This window comes from Centroberyx affinis, unplaced genomic scaffold, assembly GCF_046629955.1.
Source record: "Centroberyx affinis isolate AG114_WGS23_722 - 3 ecotype Tasmania unplaced genomic scaffold, CSIRO-AGI_Caff_v1 ptg005840l_1, whole genome shotgun sequence".
Taxonomy (NCBI): Eukaryota; Metazoa; Chordata; class Actinopteri; order Beryciformes; family Berycidae; genus Centroberyx; species Centroberyx affinis.
The window spans coordinates 77,392-97,149 of NW_027282963.1; the positions used below are offsets into that span (position 1 = coordinate 77,392).

Below are 19,758 nucleotides of genomic sequence, written 5' to 3' on the forward strand. Positions count from 1 at the left end.
TATGGGGACAAAGCAGAATAATGACTGATAACTGACAAAATATTATCTTGTAAATGTGATAAATTATTAGTTGTAGTTCACCAAACTATCAGTATTCAGAACATTGATTCTGAATGCGCCCTGATGATTTATATGGCTTCCAAATACATTTCTGGTGATTTTTTCCTTCATCTCTACTCTCCATTATAATGATAAAAAAAGATCCAATCTGGACTCATATGGGCTTAAGTATGGCAGGAACCAAACCTAATTGACGCCCACGCTCTGTCTGCATGCTAAAACCCTTCAAAATCTCCTTTTTTTCCCCTCAGTGGATGGATTTGGTCACACAATATGGTCACAGCCTGGAATATTGCTTTCATATTTCTAACATATCCCGTTCCGAAAGCATGACAAAATTACACACGGCGTTTTTTAATTATTCTCCCAGCAGCTGCATGGGAGCAGTCGGGACTGTATTGCCTTACAAGGACAACACGGACAGTATATTATTTGTGGATGCGAGCATGATGCTTTATATTATGTATTTTCCTGTTTATAGGGCGAAGGAGGATTATAACAACTTTACAAGTGCGCACAGCTGGCTCCTGCTTACATTAGGAGTTTTGAGCTTTCAGTGGATAAACTCAGAAGTCGGGTCTCTTTTCTCTTCCTCTCTCATGCAGACGGTGACTCATTAATAAATAAACCAAAACTAACATGCAACTATGAGACATGTCGCCCCGGAGCATGCGGGTCAATTTGATCGGGCTTTTTTCTACGGGCAGATGCTGGGACAATCCATCCACATCCCACGGAAAGAAAAGAGGAATGTCACATTTTACATTGCTGCAAGAACATCTAACTAACAATCATTTTGTTGTGTGGTACTCATAGGCTTAGACCTTGACTATAGGCCTATGGGGACCGGTTCTAAGAGGGCTACTAAACAGCTATCCTGGTGTTGAGACTAGACTGCAAGACTAATCAACTCTGTGATAGTTTACAGAACAAAAAATTGCAGTTATGTCTAGAGTGCAGGGGAGTCAAATTACTAAAACTCTAAGCTATGGAAAGGTCCCTGCATCTAATCATCAATCCTCATCTGACACTATAAAACTTCCATAAACTGTTGATGTTTATTTGGAATTACAGTATAAATAGACGCAAGTCACCAAATTATCAGTTTGGAGGGAACTTTGGTCCTGAATGCTCCAATGATGGGATTTTTTTTGTTATTACATATATCTTCCAAATAGATTTCTGGTAATTTCTGCTTTATATTTACTCTGCTTTATCTTTACAGACACACACACACCTCAGTGCACCTGAACCACCATTGCACCACTGCACTAATGACACTTTCTCAATCCACTGGTATCCTCTGCAATGTTCTCACTGTAAAAAAAAAACAACAACTCTGATTCTACTATTGCTACTTATTCCTATTAAAAGGCTTAGCTGATGAAGACTACGTGATGCACAGTTGGTTTCACTACTGTTGACAAAATGCACTTCTTGTAAGTCACTTTGGACAAAAGCGTCTGCTAAATGACGTAATGTAATGTAATGTAGGCCAATTTCATTCCACCGTTGACACCTATCATCCTCGATAAGAGCATCAGCTAAAGCTTTACAATCCCAGATATTGTATATTCCATCCTGAAAATGTACTAAAAGGTTTGAAATAGTTGAGATTCTGACCTAGTGTCCATTGAAATCTGTTTTTATCATGTTCTATCTTTGCATTTATGGTTTGTATTTAACCAATTCATCCAATTCCTATCCCTTCCATTTATCCTAGTCAAGAATACGTCTAGTATTTGGCGACATCTTCTGGACAAAGAGAAACCTTTTTTATTCTTAAAATAGCAACACAAACTTATATGGAACTTTTAAACTTAAATATAACCGGAGTATATTTTTACAAATCACAGGATTTTTATTCAGTGTTTAAGACATAACATAGCAAAACAGACTCAGTTAAACATAGCTGCACTTAACATTAGCATGTGGAAAGCCCTGAGTCAGAGGTGCATATTCCAAACATGGCTGCATACATTTCACTTTCCAAGATGTTGATTTTCTTACAAAATTTAGTTCTGAATATCTTTTGGGATGAGGGGATTGTGATATGGAACGTCCTGAATAGAGCTGCGACTATTAATCGATTAGTTGTTAACTATTAAATTAATCGCCAACTATTTTGAAAATTGATTAATCGTTTTTTTTTTAAAGAAAAATATGTCAAAATTCTCTGATTCCAGCTTCTTAAATGTGAATATTTTCTGCTTTCTTTCCTCCTCTATGACAGTAAACTGAATATCTTTGGGTTGTGGACAAAACAAGACATTTGAGGACGTCATCTTGGGCTTTGGGAAACACTGATCCACATTTTTCACCATTTTCTGACATTTTATAGACCAAACAACTAATCCATTAATCGAGAAAATAATCGACAGATTAATCGACAATGAAAATAATCGTTAGTTGCAGCCCTAATCCTGAAAACTAACTGAAAATGAACGGTCAAACAATAACAGATGAACTATAGAGTCTATTAACATTTTGAACTGAATGAATTCACAGTGAAGTGACTCCAGGCCTGACGTGTTGCACAGGAGTTCCTTAGACATTTCAGCTTGCGACCCAATGAACAATGTCCTGTCCTGCCCCGGGAAACAGGCTCCTTCAAACAAACCGGAACTCAAGTGAGGAACCATCAACCATAAGCCTGCAAGAGGGTCCCGCTCCTTTGCTTAAGAAACCAACTCGGGCGGACTGTCCGTCTGCTTCGGAGCGACGAGATACTTCACTGCCCAGTGGACCAAGCCGTCTGCGACTTCAAACCTGCTGAAGTCCTGCAGGCTTTGGCCGGAAACTCGGTACGAATAAGAGAATCGGGAGCCGTCGCAATGTGCCGTAGGGGTCTTCCTCGGGACGCTCGCCGCCACTTTGTCCTTCCTGAAGCTCCTCGCCACTTCCTCCCTGGAGAGCGCCTGACTTTCGAAGAGCCAAGACGGAGGGCTCCAGGCCGTCTGAGCGTCCTCCTCCTCCTCCTCCTCCTCCAAGGTGGTCAAAGCATCCGGCGTGGGCTCGCCCCTCTTCCTCTTCGCCTTCCTACATTCCCTCTGGCATTCCCGTTTCTCTCGGTCCGAAACGGGCGACAGATTTAAAGGCGCGGCGCTCGATTCCGGCTGACTCGCGGAGGTCGACGAAGACGAAGAAGAACCGGAGGCGGGAGCGAGGACGGGCGAGGGCTGCGGCTTCTGGTACGGCGGGAGGAAGCTGTGCTCGCCTTTGCTTCGCTCCGACGTTTGGGAATCGCCCGAGCCGCGGGCCGGAAGCTGAGTGCTGGTCACCATGGCGGCGGGACCCGGCAGGGATCGGACGGGATCGAGCGGAGACTGGCGCGGCGGCGGCGGCGGGACTTCCGGGGTCACGGACCCGTCAGAGCAGGAGGAGGTACTGAGCATCTCACCCGGCGGAGGGAAGATGTCCCAAGGGTTGGACAAAGGCCCGGGGTCGCAGTCCATCATCCCTGCCACCAAGTCCTCGCTCAGCACGCTCGCCTCAGGAAGAGGAGAGCTGGCTTGAGGACTTCTCTCGAAAGCCGCCGGCCTGGCTGTCCGCAATTCAGAATCGTCAGCAGATGGCTCAACGGTCTCCGGGTCTTGGCGGGCGAGTGGGGAATCTGTCTTTCCGCCCTCAGAGACGACAAGGAGTCCGCTTAGGGTCTCGCTTCCCTCGTTCAATGACACTTCTTCCGGGATGAGAAGAAAGCTAACCGGGACGCTGAAACGCTCCGCTCCCTTGTACCTGACCCGGTCGGCGTCCCAACCTGTGGCGGTGCACGCCTCGTTCCGGGGCAGGGGCGGGTCGCATGACGAGGTGGAGGGCTGCGGGGTGGCGGGGCGGCTCCTCAGCCTGTCCCGCACGTCGTCCAGCACGGCCTGCAGGCAGTCGTGACGCCACTCGCCCAGCAGCTCCGACAGATCCAACTGGCACTGGCTCTCCTGAGACTCGGGCGGGTCCCGACCCGCCAGGGCCCTCCAGGTTTTGGAGATCTTGGAGCGGACCGAGGGGAGGATCGTGCAGCAAGGGGTGCTGTCTTTGACGGGCCCGGCCGATGTCGTGGCCAGCTCGCCCACCGAGAGGTAGAACCTGCACCGGGTCTGTTCCGGGGCCATGTGGAACTGCAGGCGGTAGGCGTGGACGCACACCGTGGTGTTGACCAGGCTGGAGAAACACTCGCGGTCCTCTTGCTCTTGAAGATGCTCCCAGGCGGATTCGGTCAGGACGGCGGGGATCTGGACCGCCCCATCGGACAGGAAGAGCAGGCCGGGGGGGCCCTCTGACCCCTGGGCCTGGGACAGAGACATCTGACCCACCCCAATAACATGAGCCTTCAGCCGCCCAGTGGTGCCCCCCTGCTCACTGCCATGGCTCAGGATCATAGTCTCTATCCACGGGTCCAGTCTGGTCCTAGAAGCTCGAGGCATGCTCGTGGACTAATCTGTCAGTTCCAAAATATAGTGCGTCTCCAGTTATACTCCGTCAGGGAAACATTTACTACATGCTCTACGGTTCCTCCCCACTGCAAGTCCCGCTGTGATGAAAACTAAGCAGTGAGTGGACAATCATTACCGAGGGAGTGAAAAACGAGAGATAACACCTAATTAACCACCATTCATTACATGCTGATTTTATTATTTAACACGACAAACACTAACCAGGTCGTTAAAAGCACTAACCAGATCGTTAAAACGGAAAAAACTTTGCGAGTGCTGGTCTTCTCCACGGATTTGTAGTTTTAGATTACGCTATTCCGTCATCAGTCCCCAGTTTCGAGTAGTTTAACAGTCAGATCCATTAACTTTGGCTGGCCGTATGTAGCCAGAAATAGCATAATAATGTTCGTGTCTCATGTTTGTCCAAAGTTAGGCTGCGTCAGTTGCGTCAAGTTACCCAGAGATAACCCGAATAATAAAGGAATTGAGGCGATTTGGCCTTCAAAATAAAAGCGCAACCTATAAACAACATCTTGCACCGGCCTGTATGGCTATGAATATATGCTGTGAAAAGGACGTTTGATCATTTAGTACAGAGTCACCATCAAATATATTCTTAGTTTTACTTTTTAACGTTTAATTACTCAGAAGAGCAGCAACACTTGTTGGTCAAGAAGAGTTTTATTTTGAAATTATTACCGGATATTTTATTATGTTTATTCTGGCAAGCTTTACTCAGTGTTTTCATACTGTGGCCCTGTTCCGTTTCTTTCCACTTTACCCTTCCCATAGCCATTTCGAAGTCTAGACAATAAATATGCGAAGCCATTTTATTTATCTTAACTAATCATTTCATTTATCGTGAAAATACAGTATATTCAATGTCACATTTTACGAAATAATCTCTGTTATACGGCAATTTCTTCACGGTGGTTAGCAAGCAGGTGAGAATTAAAGTATTCGAACGTTGCTACTACGCACTTGCTCAAACGTCTAGTTGATGCTGCGTTCACGTTCAATGTGAATAACCGGTGTAACGACTGGCTGTTCCAACTCGTTTGAAGCCGCCAAAAAACGTCACGATTGAAGTTTTCTGTAGACTTTTGTTGCTCCTGATCAGCTTTTCACATTTGAATACATGATTTACAGCAAAACATTGAAATGACAACTACAAACCTAATCGCAGGCCCTTGATTGCGATGCCAGAATTAACTAAGTTGGAGAAATTGAAGTCTATCTCCAAACCCCAAGTTTCCAAGTAGTATTTACCTGCTGAAAGCTGAGGTGAATAGTAATGTCTAGTATTTACCATTTGAAAGCGGAGGTGAACTGTAGTTTCGAGAGCAGTTTCAGACACATGGGAATAGGATGGGAGGGGCAATGGGAAGTTCGTATCTACCATCTTTCATATGGTACTGAATGCGGCACATGTCTTCTTCGCGTCTGTTTACAACATTCTCGAAGTGATTCATTTTCTCCTGGCTGGATACTAAGGTACAGTGTGTGCGCACAAGTACAGTAGAGGAGAGAGTGACGCGCCTTGTTCTTAGTCTGAAGGTAAGTTGAGATACCTAAAAAACCTAAACTGCAACTGTCAAAATGCAAAACATGACATGACAAGTTTGAACGAATGACACTCTTGAACTGTACCGGTGCTAACGTTACCTAACATTGCTAGCTGCTACCGAGCAGTTTATTTAGCATGCTATCTAACGTTAGCCTACCTTTGTCTGAAACCACGCAATTGTCACTATTATCATGCTATATCAAATCGATTAACCAAAGAAGTGCTTATAGCGACATGTCTGTTGTTTGCTACCAGCCCAGCCCCTATACGTGCTGTTTGCTTTTGTATGGCGAGAACTTGTTACCAAACTCCATTCAAAAATCTGCCAATTTAATATTGCCTTGCTTAACGGCAAAGGTACATACCTGGTAGGACACGATTTGAAACCTTTATCAATCGTTATTGTTTTCTGGAAAGTTCGGCATACAAATGATTCGCAAAGCAGCACTTTATTTCGCATTTTAGGTTTTAGAAATGGTTCACACTGCTCACTACCGCCCACTGTGGTGTATTTGGGTTGAACATTTTGGCAGTAGCAGGCGAACCCGTTCTAAAAGTCGAATTCTTATTGAAATAAGTGTTGCGTGGTGTATTTAGTGCATGCCGAATTGAAGAGTGAACCTGAACGATGTGTAAAAGGTCCTAAATCACGTTCTACCAGGTACGTTTGCCGGTAAACAACAGCAACCAGATTTTTTTTTAATGGAGTTCAGCGTGATGGTCTCTTAGTAAACAGAACGTATCGGGGCTCTTACTCGCGCCTAGACATGCCCGATTCGGGAGGGAGTGCATCTGGATCGAAGGTTTCCGACCCACAACATTCCCAGAAACTCCTCAGGGTCCTTCGCACCTTCTGGCAAGAGCAATGTTTTCATGACGCGCTGCTGGTGGTGGACGGAGAGGAACTTCCCGTCCAGAAGAACATCCTGGCAGCTGCCAGCCCCTACGTCAGGTCAGAGAACCATGACATAGCTATTTTTTTGTTCTGGCTTTGTCACACTCACCCAGATGTTATCTTGCATTTGCTATCTTTGGCTTGTGTTTACAATGGCGGTGTCACCATCATGGGTGTGTCCCTTTTTTTTTTTTACAATGCCAAGAATGTCAGTGCTGCACCTTATCTAGTCATTATCACTTATCCATCCTACGTTATATTTGATTCTGTTGATGATTTCATGCGATAGGACCAAGCTGAACTACAATCCTCCAAAGGAAGATGGGTCAATGTACAGAATCGAGCTGCAGGGAGTCTCTATGCCCATAATGAAACAGATCCTGGACTACATCTTCAGTGGTGAAGTGAGTATTGATTCCCTCATTGATTTCAAGGAAAAAGGCACAGGTTTTATATCCATTTGCACTCTCTTTGTCCCTGTGTCTCACTATCTATGTGTGTGTGTCTACTTCACACCCACAGATCAGCCTGAGTGAGGAGACCATCCAGGACATGGTGCAGGCGTCCGACCTGCTCCTCCTGACCGACCTCAAGCACCTCTGCTGCCAGTTCCTGGAGAGCTGCATCACGGCCGACAACTGCATCGGCATCCGCCTCTTCTCCCTGCACTACTGCCTGTACCACGTGCACCACGCCGCCACCGACTACCTGCAGACGCACTTCCGCGACGTGTCGCTCACCGAGGAGTTCCGCGAGCTGCCGCCCGACCGGCTCCGCGAGGTGCTGGCCATGGAGAAGCTGAACGTGGGCAACGAGAGGCACGTGCTGGAGGCGGCGGTGCGCTGGCTGGGCCACGACCCGGAGGATCGCAGGGTGGGTGACGCCTTTGGTGTACATGTTTCATATGTCACCCTACCCATCTTCAGTGGGTTTTTTTGTGTATTGAAGCAGGTGCCGTGTGAAACGTCAATAAAGAGACATGAGCAGATTTTGAGTGTTAATTTATAAATTGCTCATTAAAGAGGAACTAAACCCCAAACCCAAATCTGTGGTGAAGCCTGACACCTACTGATGAAAAGTGGGGTACTGAACTAGCCACCTGCTATTGGCTGGCCTTTGTGCCAGGTGATGTCACCACCTGTTGTACTCTATTGAAGGTGACATCTCCTGGCAAAAAGACCAGCCAATAGCAGATGGCTATACCCTACTTTTCACCATTAGGTGTCAGGCTTCACCCCAGATTTGGGTTTGGGGTTTAGTTCCTCTTTAACTTAAACGGATTGCATTTGTAATTCATCATGAAGTGAGTCACCACATGGGATTAAAGTTAAGTTTTTCAACTAGAGTTAGACTATTATATCTATATCACTTGGTGCAGTCATCCGCTCACATGGCTTCTCATACCATTCATATGCTGACAACACCCAGCTCCTCCTCTCGTTCCCGCCAGACGACCCCACAGTCTCGGCACGGATATCGGTATGCCTCGCCGATATCTCGGCATGGATGAAGGAACGCCACCTTCAGCTTAACCTGTCAAAGACTGAGCTCTTTGTCATCCCAGCCAGTCCCTCTGTACAACAACAGATCAGTATCCAGCTCCAATCAGCTCAGCTCATTCCCGCAAAGTCTGCCAGAAACTTGGGTGTCATGATTGATGACCAACTAACCTTTAAGGAGCATGTGGCTTCTGCCCTCCCCTGTACAACATCAGGAAGATCAGACTCTACCTGTCTGAACATGCAGCACAACTCGTAGTACAGGCTCTTGTAATATCACGCCTTGACTACTGCAACTCCTTACTGGCAGGGCTCCCGGCATGTACGCTCTAACCTCTGCAGATGATCCAGAACGCGGCGGCTGGCATCTGGTCTTCAACCGGCCCAGTCTCTAGCCAGATTCTACTCTTCTGTGGTTCCTTGGTGGTGGAATGAGTTACCAAACTCCATTCGATCCGCAGTCCCTCTCAATCTTTAAGAAAAGGCTAAAGACCCAGCTCTTTAGGGAACACCTCTCCTGATGGACTGTGTAACGCAAAAAAAACAAAAACTCTTTATCTGCCTCTATGCACTCTATGCACTGTATGCATTCTATGCATTGCATAGCACCTATGTCCTGTTGGACCAGAACTTAGCGTTATGGCACTTACTCTCGTTGTTCTCTCCTGACTAGATCCTTGCTTGTGTTGTATTAAAATCTCATGCATACGTCGCTTTGGATAAAAGTGTCTGCCAAATGGGAAATTGTAATTGTAAATTGTATATTTGTTTACTGTTGTGTTAAATATTGGATCTCAACCCCTAAACATAGTCCAATGTAAGTAATTGTACATTTAGACTTTAAACATTTTCTATGGAATTCAGAGTGTTTTGGTCCAACACTCTTCATCAAGATATCAATTGTAGAAGCGCAATCTCTTTCTCATCTATCTTAGTAGGGCACGACATAAATGTTTGAACATGTAGAAATGGGAAATATATGCCTTTATGTGACAAGTTATAGCAAAAAAACAGAAAAGAATGATTTTTTTTTTCTCTTCATTGTTAAGCGATGTGAAGCCATGAAGTTATTCTGGTTGCATTCATATTTCCAGGTACACATGAAGGAAGTGATGTCAGCAGTGTGGCTGCAGGGCCTGGATACGAGCTATCTGAGAGAACAGGTATCTCAAAGCAGTCACATTTCATGATATTTGTCAATTCATTCATGTTGTTTTTGAAGCAACTGCTACTTTTAAGAACCAGCTTGTGGAAGTTAACGCAGCAGCTAACCCCCCGGTTCCTGTTGCATGTGATCCCCCCGGCCCAGGCGACAGGAGAGCCGCTGATGAGGGAGGTGATCAGGGAGCACTGCCAGCCGGCGCTAGGGGACGCTCAGCCGCAGGGCGAGGCGCTCCTGGCCGCCTTCAAACCCCGAGGTTACTCCGAGTGCATCGTGCTCGCGGGGGGAGAGGAGCGCAAGTGAGCTACCATCCCGTCTTGTTTGTGTTTGTATGCGTTTGTGTGGATCTGTCTGTTCCACTGGAGCAGTCAGGAGTCCATTGCTTCATTGAGATTGATAATGAGAGCAGGGATTGTTGCTGCCCAATTATATTACTCCAAGACCAATATGCAGTCTTTTATTAACAGTTGGAAATGGTCCAGTGAGTCAGTGTCGTCTAGGGCTGAACAATTAATCGAAATTTTAGCGAAATCGCAATATGGCCTACTGCAATTTTCAAATCGCAGGAGGCGCAATATTTGTTAAAGGTGAAATGTGTCAAAATAGCATTTTAAATGAAATATTGTGGTGCTGCAGAGATGTCCTGGCCTACACATCGTATTCTACAGACTTAAGAAAACATCTTTGTTTGGTACAGATCCCCGCAAAATTCACACCGTAATCATTTTAATAAGTTTTTCAATGAAAATGAGAATAATGATGTAAAAATGATCATTCCCTCTAATATTGCAAATCATATCGCAATTGCAATATCAGTCAAAATAATCGCAATTAGATATTTTTTCAAAATCGTTCAGCCCTAGTGTCGTCCACCTCTGACATGATGCAGGTTGATTGATTGCATATTTATAGTAGAATTGATCAATACTACACTGGTTGTCTATGGGAAGCCCTTAACCTGAGTTTATTCTAATGCAACATTTTGATTGGTCTACACACAATTATGCATGTTTTATTATTATTATTATTATTTATCATCATCTTGAGTTCTAGTGTCCCATGGTTGTAAATAGTGTTTCAGAGGCTTTTCCACCCTGCCAAGAATAAATTCTAGGGCAAACACTGAATACTTGTATATTCATGGAATTGCTTAAGCATGAAAAGGATCTCATTTAAAGATACTGAATATCAGCTGTCAGCAGTTTCATTCCAAAAATAGCAGAATCAACCTTTAAAAGCCCATATCGTTTGAACCCCAGTACTTAAAGCAGCACTAGGGTCTGCAGCTTTCATTGCAGCCGAACACTACAGCAGCAGCAGATTTCAGTAACTTCCCCTCGACTACAGAGGGAGGACTTTTTTTTTTTTGTGAAATCAATGCCGGGAAGAAAATCTAGTTGGTATCGACGGGTGAAATGTGGTCAGGACTAGAGGAAGAGGTTAGAGTTAACCCAGATCTCGCATCCGGTCTGCTGGTTTCTTCCCCCCCCCCGAACAGAAGCAGGAAGCCGACGGCGGCGACGCGCTGCATGTGTCCGCTGTACGACGCCAACAGGCAGGCCTGGATCGAGCTGCAGCCGATGAGCGTCGCCCGCCTGAGCCACGGGGTGGTCGCCGCCGGTGGGTGCTCGAACCTAGAAACCAAGAAATTCATCCACCGAGCCTGAAACGATGCACAACACGAATCTAGCAAGAATTCTCATAGTTACTACTCAGTAGGAAAAGGTTTATTGCATCTGTCCGGCAAATAAGCCTGTAATAACCTCCTGATTCCCGTCCAATCAGAGGGCTACCTGTTCGTGATGGGCGGCATGGACGAGCACAAGACAGTCCTGGACAGCGGAGAGAGATACGACCCTGAGTCCAACACTTGGAGCCCCATACCCCCCATGATACAGGTATACTAACCTGCTTATAATACTCGTATTCATGTGGTTCCAGAAGCCGGAATCAGCGTTCCATCACAGTATATAAACATACACAGGGGACACTTTCCAATTTCTTCATTGACTTCCATAGTAAAATTGGACTAAGAGTAAGAGAAAGTGCACTGATCAGGCATCCATGTACATATATACTGTATATATATAGGGATGGTAGTTTATTTTTTCTGCTCCATCCATAAGAAACACTGGTATTCCATACTGTGCTCTAGCATTTTGAAGCAATAAACACCCCAAATTCCCATTAAGATGCACTGTAGCTGGTATTAGACTTTCTATAAACAAAGGTAAAATTAGAGCATGTTTTAAAAGATTGTTTTGGGGTTTTTTTCGAAATCCTTTAGAATGAATACTACATGTTATGAAATGTTTTGACATTATAGTCAAAGTGAGAAAAGGGGCTGAGTACTTTTGCAAACTAGATTTCTCTGATATTGCTCTGATATATTCTCATATATAGTCTCAGTCACTGTATCCAGAGTGCATTTCTGCAGCCATGTTCTGTCCTTTGTGACTTTTTTCAGTATTTCATTTCGCAGCCACAAGGTGTCAGTGCTGTTGCAGTACAGCGCCAAATGCTAAAAGGGCCAGTTTCAACTCCTGTAACCTACTGTAACCTACCAACTCTGTCACCTGTTAACATTTATCAAGCAAATCTTGGCCTATTCAAAGGGAAATACCGCTCAATTTTTATGTTAATTGTTGTTGTTGTTGAACACTCAATATTTGAGAACGCAAACAATTCTTTCCCCTAAAGTCAGAAAATGAAAGAGAATGAAAACACAAACCTATGGAAAGGCAAGATCAAGATGGAAAGGCTGACGCTGCTCCATAGAGAATGAATTGGGGAAAGATGATAAAGGCAACCGAGAGAGCACCCACGGGTGATCCTCAAGAGATAAGGAAAGGCTGACGCTGCTCCATAGAGAATGAATTGGGGAAAGATGATAAAGGCAACCGAGAGAGCACCCACGGGTGATCCTCAAGAGATAAGCATTTTCTCTTTGCGAATTTGTAACTTGTTTATCACAGTAAACACGACGCCTTCCTTTGATTTGGTCACTTGACACCCACAGGAAGAAATGAAACTCTCCGAAGGATAAGATGAAGGGTACTTTCTAGTCTTATTTACCGACTGAAACCTGGGGTGAATCATATTTTGAAGTGGAAAGCTCGAATCTACCGTCTTCCCCACGTGACTTGAATGCAGCATTTGACCCAGAAGGCCTTAGGTGTTGTCAGACATGTGGGCCGTTGCAGTCCTTTGACGGCCTTTGTCTCTGATCTACCCAGGCCCGCCAAAACTTCGGCGTGGCGGAGCTGGACGGCATGATCTATGTCCTGGGAGGAGAGAACCAAGAAATAGAGCTGCTCACCGTCGAAGTGTTTGACCCTCACTTCAGCACCTGGAAACTGCAGACCAGCATGACTATGGTCCGCAAGGTAGGAGACACGCACACACACACACACAGAGTAATAGAACATGGAATATGGAGATGGAAACACCCTAGAACACAGGGAAGCAATATTCTCCCCACAAAGTGGAGCTTTCTATGTTAATTGCTCACACTAGATGATTAGGCAGGACGGTGTGTCACGCACTGAACAACATAACAGAGATTATCCTGTTTATTCCCGATACGTCGCTGACATCAGGACCTCTAATCCCACGGGAACTCGCGTGATCCAACCTGAATAAATACGTAGTACTGGAACAAAAACAAAGACAAAGCACAAAGAGCTTTTGAGTAAAGCCGTGGCTGGACAGAGGCGGTTGACGTGGGCCGGATACTGTTCAGTAGAGCTGGAGGTGAGGAAAAAAAAGGCATGTAAGTTAGGCTTGTACCTTGAATTTATTGTAGGACAGGCACTCCCAAATTATTATCCCAAATTATTATCACTAATTTAACTTCTTATTAGAACTCTTCCACCTCACCGCGCTGTAAACCGGGCTCTCATTGGCTATCGGCGGGTCTCCACTCTCGGGTTGAATCCGTGCTCAACCCGCACTTCAGAACTCATCCGGACATCGGGTCAAGAAATATCAAGCATGTAAATTGTCATCAGCCCGCGAGTCGATCGGTGTGGTTCAGACTGAAATCGCTTCACGTTACGAGATAATCCGCTTGGACCGTTGTTCCCGACCGAGCCTCACATCTGGAATTCCCCTCCCGATTGTCGGAATGTCCAAATGTGGTGATAATCAGCCCGATAATCATCTAGTGTGCCCGGGGCTAGAGGAGTCATAACAGTCTCTAAGGACGCCCATGTTCTTAATAAACTCAAGCAGATCCTCTTCATGTGTATTTCGTTGAGTTCTAACTTCAATGACGTCAATGACTTCATCATGAGGATCAGACGCTTCACAGGGAGTCCCATCATCCTAACTCTTGACCAGAAAGCAGAGAGACCTTGGACAATGCCAGAGAATGTACCGAAGTTATTAATTCGCCACAATGAACCTTTATGTCTTCCTCTCCACCTTCAGGTCGGCTGCTACGCTACCATGAATAAGAAGATCTATGCCATGGGCGGAGGCTCCTACGGGAAGCTGTACGACTCTGTTGAATGCTTCGACCCGAAGACCCAGCAGTGGACCGGCCTCTGTCCCCTGAAAGAGCGGAGGTAAACATCATCTCCGACTGCTTTAGCTGTTGGTTCTCTTCGTCTTTGTCATCCGGTCCTTTCTGATCATTAAAGATATAATGATTAGTTTCATGTAGAGCTTGAACGATTAATCGATTAATCGATTCGTTGTCAACTATTAAATTAATCGCCAACTGTTTTGATAATCGATTAATCGGTTTGAGTCATTTTTTAAGAAAAATAAGTAAAAATTCTCTGATTCCAGCTTTTTAAATGTGAATATTTTCTGGTTTCTTTCCTCCTCTATGACAGTAAACTGAATATCTTTGGGTTGTGGACAAAACAAGACATTTGAGGACGTCGTCTTGGGCTTTGGGAAACACTGATCCACATTTTTCACCATTTTCTGACATTTTATAGACCAAACAACTAATCGATTAATCGAGAAAATAATCGACAGATTAATTGACAATGAAAATAATCGTTAGTTGCATCCCTAGTTTCATGCTATTTTTACTTGCTACCCAAATCAAAACTTGAACTCGAAACTTGAACTTTGCGCAACAGGAAGCGAAACGCATGTCCGGCGTCACCGTTACCCTCCTCCCAGGAACTGTCGGTTTTAGTTTTGGTTTGACTTCCCTCAAATATCACCACCCCAGTGATACAGAGAGATTAGAATGTTGCTGAGGAAGACAAAGTAGTCCTCAAGGGGGGTGTTTAGTCACACCGTGTACATTTGTTAGTCATAGCGGAAGTGAAGAAACATTCGCAGTCTTTGGGTTTACTTCTCCCTTGAATGTTTATTTTTTTCCCCCCAGGATTCCCTCAAGATTTAAGAAGGCAATTTAACATTAAAGGGAACCTGTGACATTTTGATTTTTTTTTCCTTTTATGTAGTCACATTGAGGGGTAAGAGGTTTCATGGTTCGGTCATTCCATTTAATACAGAAGCAGACAGGTAGAGATCGTAATCAAAACCACCAGGTACAGATAGACAGGCAGACACTGAGCCCTTTAGGAGCTGCGTGATATCGTGCCTTTAACAGTTCCTCTTTTTCTAGTGGCCATTTTTGACCCACACATGAATTCTGAGCAACATTTTAAGAAGCTAACTCAAGCCTCGCCTTCTTCCAGTTAAGAATTGTCGCCGAAATCAAACCAGTTTTGTCTTTCATGGTTTGGAAAGAATCATTCCTGCTTTTATCTCAATACATTTGGACCATCATATTGCCTTGTTCTCATTCTTCTGCAAGACTTTGGACTAAAACTAGTCATAGGTCCCATATTACGCCATGCCTGGCCTAAAGTATGAAGCATATTGTGATTGTAAGTCTATAAACTTACTTGCTTGCTTTTTACATCTCTGAATTGACATTGACATGATGACGGTTTCCCTGCTAAGGTTTGGTTCGGTGGCGTGTGGCGTCGGCCAGGAGCTGTATGTGTTTGGCGGGGTGAGAAGCCAAGAGAACGAAAACCCGGAGCAAAGACACATGACAACCTGCAAGTCTGAGTTCTACCACGACGAGATGAGGAGGTCAGTATGGAAAAACTGCTTCCAAGGGACTATTTTTGTTTTTAGAACTAATCTCCTTATGATTACGAGTCATGCCCCAGCCAAAGAGGTTTTGTTTGTCCACAATTGGCACAATCAGTCAGTGTCATCCATCTCCGATATGATGCAGTTTGTTTGATTATATATTTATTGTAGAATTGATCAATATTACACTGGTTGTCTATGTGAAGACCTTAACCTGAACTGATTCTAATGAGACATTTTGATCAGAATCTGGGTTTCAATTAAGAGTTTTAGTGTCCCCCCCCATGGTCTAAATGCTGTTTCAAAGGCTTCTCCACCAGCTACAGTATCTAAGTAAATGGAATGACTTGCAGGTAATGTTGAGAGAAATATTTGTACCCATACCTGGTGCTGTATGGCGTGTGTAGGTGGATGTACCTGGACGACCAGAACCTGTGCATCCAGACCAGCTCGTCCTTCGTCTACGGAGCGGTGCCCATCGGAGCCAGCATCTACGTAGTTGGAGACCTGGACACTGGTGAGTTAACACACACTGCAACAGGAAACAGCAGGGTTGCAGCAATGTCAGTATATCAATCCGTGAGATTCGTGATTTTAGTAATTTTCAGTATTCTTAAGTGTTTTCATGATGCTTTGTCTGGTATGATATTGTAGGATAATGTTCCAGTGTTTTCTGTAGAATTCCAACACTAAAGTGAGCTGCTATATATTGGGCACACAACATGCATAACATTTTCCACAGTGTCTGCCTCTCCAGATTCTGCTATTCAGTTGTAAATAGACAACGGTGGACACGCACCTTTGCACATTGTCACTTTTTCTGTCCACTTGGTTCCTCTATCTGGGGTTTTGATGAGGTGAACAGCTAATGTGCATATCCAAATCTGCACATCCTGCACATACATTATCTGCCTATGTAAATTGAAAATACTGAATTTGATAAGGTAAGGAAATGCTTTTGTTTAGCGCATGTCTGCACACCTAGACACTTAATGTATGTATATATATCCTTCTGTACAGTAGTCGATTTGTACACAAATTTCCAGGGGGATGTTGGGGTCCTTATGGAGACAAACAATTTGATAGTGGCGACAGCATGGAGGGTAGGGGGCCAGCTGTTTACCCTTTTGTTTATATTGTAACAGCACAAAGGTATATTCAATGCTATACTCAAAAGACATGCAAGTTAGGGATGTTGGAGTTACTGCATTGCAGTAATCAAATGAGGAGCCACTGCACAAAATTCAGCACATAGCGCTGTAAACACCTTTGTGCTCTAAGTCCTGTGATCCTTAGTCAAATTTTCTTTGGGTTTACATGAGAACGACACACAAAGGGCTTCCTCCCTTTGACGGTGACTACCTGCCACTTGAACAACAAAATTCAAACTAGGTTAATCTTGACTTCCTGTTTATTTTGTTGCCTGGCAACATCCCACTGAGGATGAAATGTAGCTTAATGTATGGCCTAATGTTTGTTTTTTTCTTCATTAATATAATTTTGGTGTTAAAATGTCAACTAGCTATCTAATCTCTGTTTAATCTCTGTTTCTTTTTTTCCCCACTTCAAACAGTGTAGGCTAAATTATAGAAAATAATCATTATGACTTCTGACGTTTCTCACACTGTAGTCCTGCAGACCTACCTGCCCACCAGCCCGTTTATAATAGCCAAAATAATGTCCTCAAGGTGTCATAGCCAGGTTGCAGGTTTTGCTGTGCCATCAACCAATAAAAAAACATGCATCCGTATCAATGCAGGTGCGTGTGACCCCCCCGCCCTCGGATTTGCTGTGAACTCCAGATGTGCTATATTCTTTAAAATGATTAAATATCATTAATAAGTGGCTTACACATTTCTTGATTAAATGATATCTTTGTGCCATAAAGAGGGATGAAAGGGGGATGGCAGTGTTATAAAGGGGATGCTTTTTGACAATTTTCATTTCAAGGGGGAAGACATCCCCTCACATCCATCCTCAAATCCACTACTGCTTCTGTAGACCTGCTAATGTGCACACAATGTACATTTTTGTAAATGTGTGCACATTTTTGTAAATTTGCCCCTATAATTTATTATATATTGCATGCATTTTGATTCTTTAAAAAAATATTTTCACTTATTTCACACTGAATATATTTAATATTTTTGGTATATTTTCATATTCCATTTTTTTCTTTTTTTGTGAAAGTATGTTCTACTATGGTAAAAAGCATGCTACTGACATTGCCATCTGCTATTGGTTGATCTTTGGTTCCAGGTGACGTCACCACCTGTTGTACTCTATAGAGGGGTTTGGAGTTTAGTTACTCTTTAACCCATCCCATTTTGCTAAATCCCCATTTATATCCTATTCTTCTCTTTCCTGTATCCTATTATTACCATTTGCCGCTGCAACCACTCGATTCCCCCGCGGGGATTATTAAAGGAATAGTTCACCCAAAAATGAAAATTCTCTCATCATCTACTCACCCTCATGCCAAATGAAACACAGGTGAAATGTGTTAGTCCATATAACACACAGGGAGGTCGCCAGCACAACTTGGTAGCAGCCTTCTCCAAAACAACTGAAGTCAATGGGGACCTGTTCTTTAGAATTCCAAAACAAAAAACAGCCAAACAATCACACTGTGAATAGAAAGACCTATACACCATTATTTGTCGCAAATCAATCAAGCTGTAGTTCAGATTTGCTCTAAATGATGGTGTAAATATACTGTAGGTCTTTTTGGAACTCTGAAGAACAGGTCCCCACTGACTTCAGTTGTTTTGGAGAAGGCTGCTATGGAGTTGTGCTGCAGCCTCCCTGTGTGTTATATGGACAAACTTCACCTGTGTTTCAACTGGCATGAGGGGGAGGAGATGATGACAGAATTTTCATTTTTTTGGGGGGGGCTGAACTATTCCTTTTAAATGTTTCCTCTCATCCCAAACGCTCACGGACGTCTCCCCCCCCCCCCCCCCGCCCCCCCCCCCCCCCCCAGGTACGAGCTTCGACTACATCCGCGAGTTCCGGCGCAGCACGGGGACGTGGCACCGCACCAAGCCCATGCTGACCAGCGACCTCTCCAAGACGGCCTGCGCCGCCCTGCGCATCGCCAACTGCCGCCTGTTCCGCCTCCAGCTGAAGCAGGGCATGTTCAGGGTCAGGGTCACTTAGGGGCCCGGGGCGCCGCCCTCCGCGCACACACACACTTTTTTTGCACACTGGAACTTTTCCGCCTCTTTCTGGTTATAGGGACAAATGCGAGAACACTAAAAGGATTGTAGCTGTTAGGTAGTGAGGATGGTAACTCTCCATATGGGGGGGGAGGGAAATAACAGAGATTTTAAATTTTTTTTTTTTTTTTTTTTTCCTTGCGGACTCTATGCCGGGGCGATTTTATCTAGACGGTTTTTATCATGACTGGTTTTATCGCAATTTTTTTATTAACTTTGGTATGGGTTTTTTCGTTGTTCTTTTTCCAATAACATGGGGTTTGCTTTATTTTAAGGTTTCTTTTACCGACATTCCCTGTTGTTTTTAATGTTTACTGGTCGTCTGTTGCTCGGCGAGGGGTTTTAGAGACGGTAAATAACGCTTGACGAATCAACGGCCGCGTTATTACATCAGAGTAAGCATGATGGACATTTCAGAGGAAGCATTTTATTTAATTTCATTATGATGCCAGCACTGAAAGGAAAAATCCACCCTTAAACACTTTAACACTGTTAGCAACAGGGCAGAAACGGCTACTGGCGACGTCCCTCGCATTTCCAGAGCTGCCATTTTTGCACCAGCATTCAACAATCATACAGGGAGAAATCCATCGTAGAAGAGGCAGAGAGACCAATTTCTTCACCGACAGTAGCCTCAATAGACCAGAATGCAATGCAGCTACAAAGACATGTATTTGGAGTAAGAGGCAACACTCGCTTTTCGTGAACCGTACAAACTGTCGCTCTGCTATCGATATCGCTATCACTATCACTATCGCTCTTCAGCTACACGTAAAACCAACAGCTGAAAGCAGCAACTGCTCTCTAGGGGTTTGTCAAAAGGCATTCTGGGAAATGTAGGAAATCAGTTGGCAC

General features: G+C 44.4%; 2 protein-coding genes across 2 annotated transcripts; one reads left to right on the forward strand and one right to left on the reverse strand.

Annotated features, from left to right (window-relative positions):
- Positions 1–1,932: 1,932 nt before the first annotated feature.
- Positions 1,933–6,967, reverse strand: acd (ACD shelterin complex subunit and telomerase recruitment factor). Its single transcript, XM_071547360.1, has 2 exons — positions 6,908–6,967; positions 1,933–4,600 (listed from the first exon to the last, which is right to left on the reverse strand). The coding sequence occupies exon 2, from the start codon at positions 4,479–4,481 to the stop codon at positions 2,739–2,741; it is 1,743 nt and encodes a 580-aa protein (XP_071403461.1). The 5' UTR covers positions 4,482–4,600; positions 6,908–6,967; the 3' UTR covers positions 1,933–2,738.
- gan (gigaxonin) lies at positions 5,976–19,032 on the forward strand. The gene is made up of 13 exons (XM_071547359.1): positions 5,976–6,047; positions 6,823–7,009; positions 7,242–7,356; positions 7,475–7,825; positions 9,546–9,614; positions 9,761–9,912; positions 11,112–11,233; positions 11,399–11,511; positions 12,850–12,999; positions 14,045–14,181; positions 15,548–15,682; positions 16,093–16,202; positions 18,669–19,032. The coding sequence occupies exons 2-13, from the start codon at positions 6,825–6,827 to the stop codon at positions 18,842–18,844; spliced, it is 1,815 nt and encodes a 604-aa protein (XP_071403460.1). The 5' UTR covers positions 5,976–6,047; positions 6,823–6,824; the 3' UTR covers positions 18,845–19,032.
- Positions 19,033–19,758: the final 726 nt, after the last annotated feature.

What these genes read in the sequence shown, in the direction of transcription:
- acd (XM_071547360.1), bottom strand. Translation starts at nt 4,481, where the DNA reads ATGCCTCGAGCTTCTAGGACCAGACTGGACCCGTGGATAGAGACTATG.
- gan (XM_071547359.1), top strand. Translation starts at nt 6,825, where the DNA reads ATGCCCGATTCGGGAGGGAGTGCATCTGGATCGAAGGTTTCCGACCCA. An exon ending in GCGGGGGGAGAGGAGCGCAA is followed by an intron (nt 9,913 to 11,111) that starts GTGAGCTACCAT and finishes CCCCCCGAACAG; the next exon opens with AAGCAGGAAGCCGACGGCGG. An exon ending in CCACGGGGTGGTCGCCGCCG is followed by an intron (nt 11,234 to 11,398) that starts GTGGGTGCTCGA and finishes CCGTCCAATCAG; the next exon opens with AGGGCTACCTGTTCGTGATG.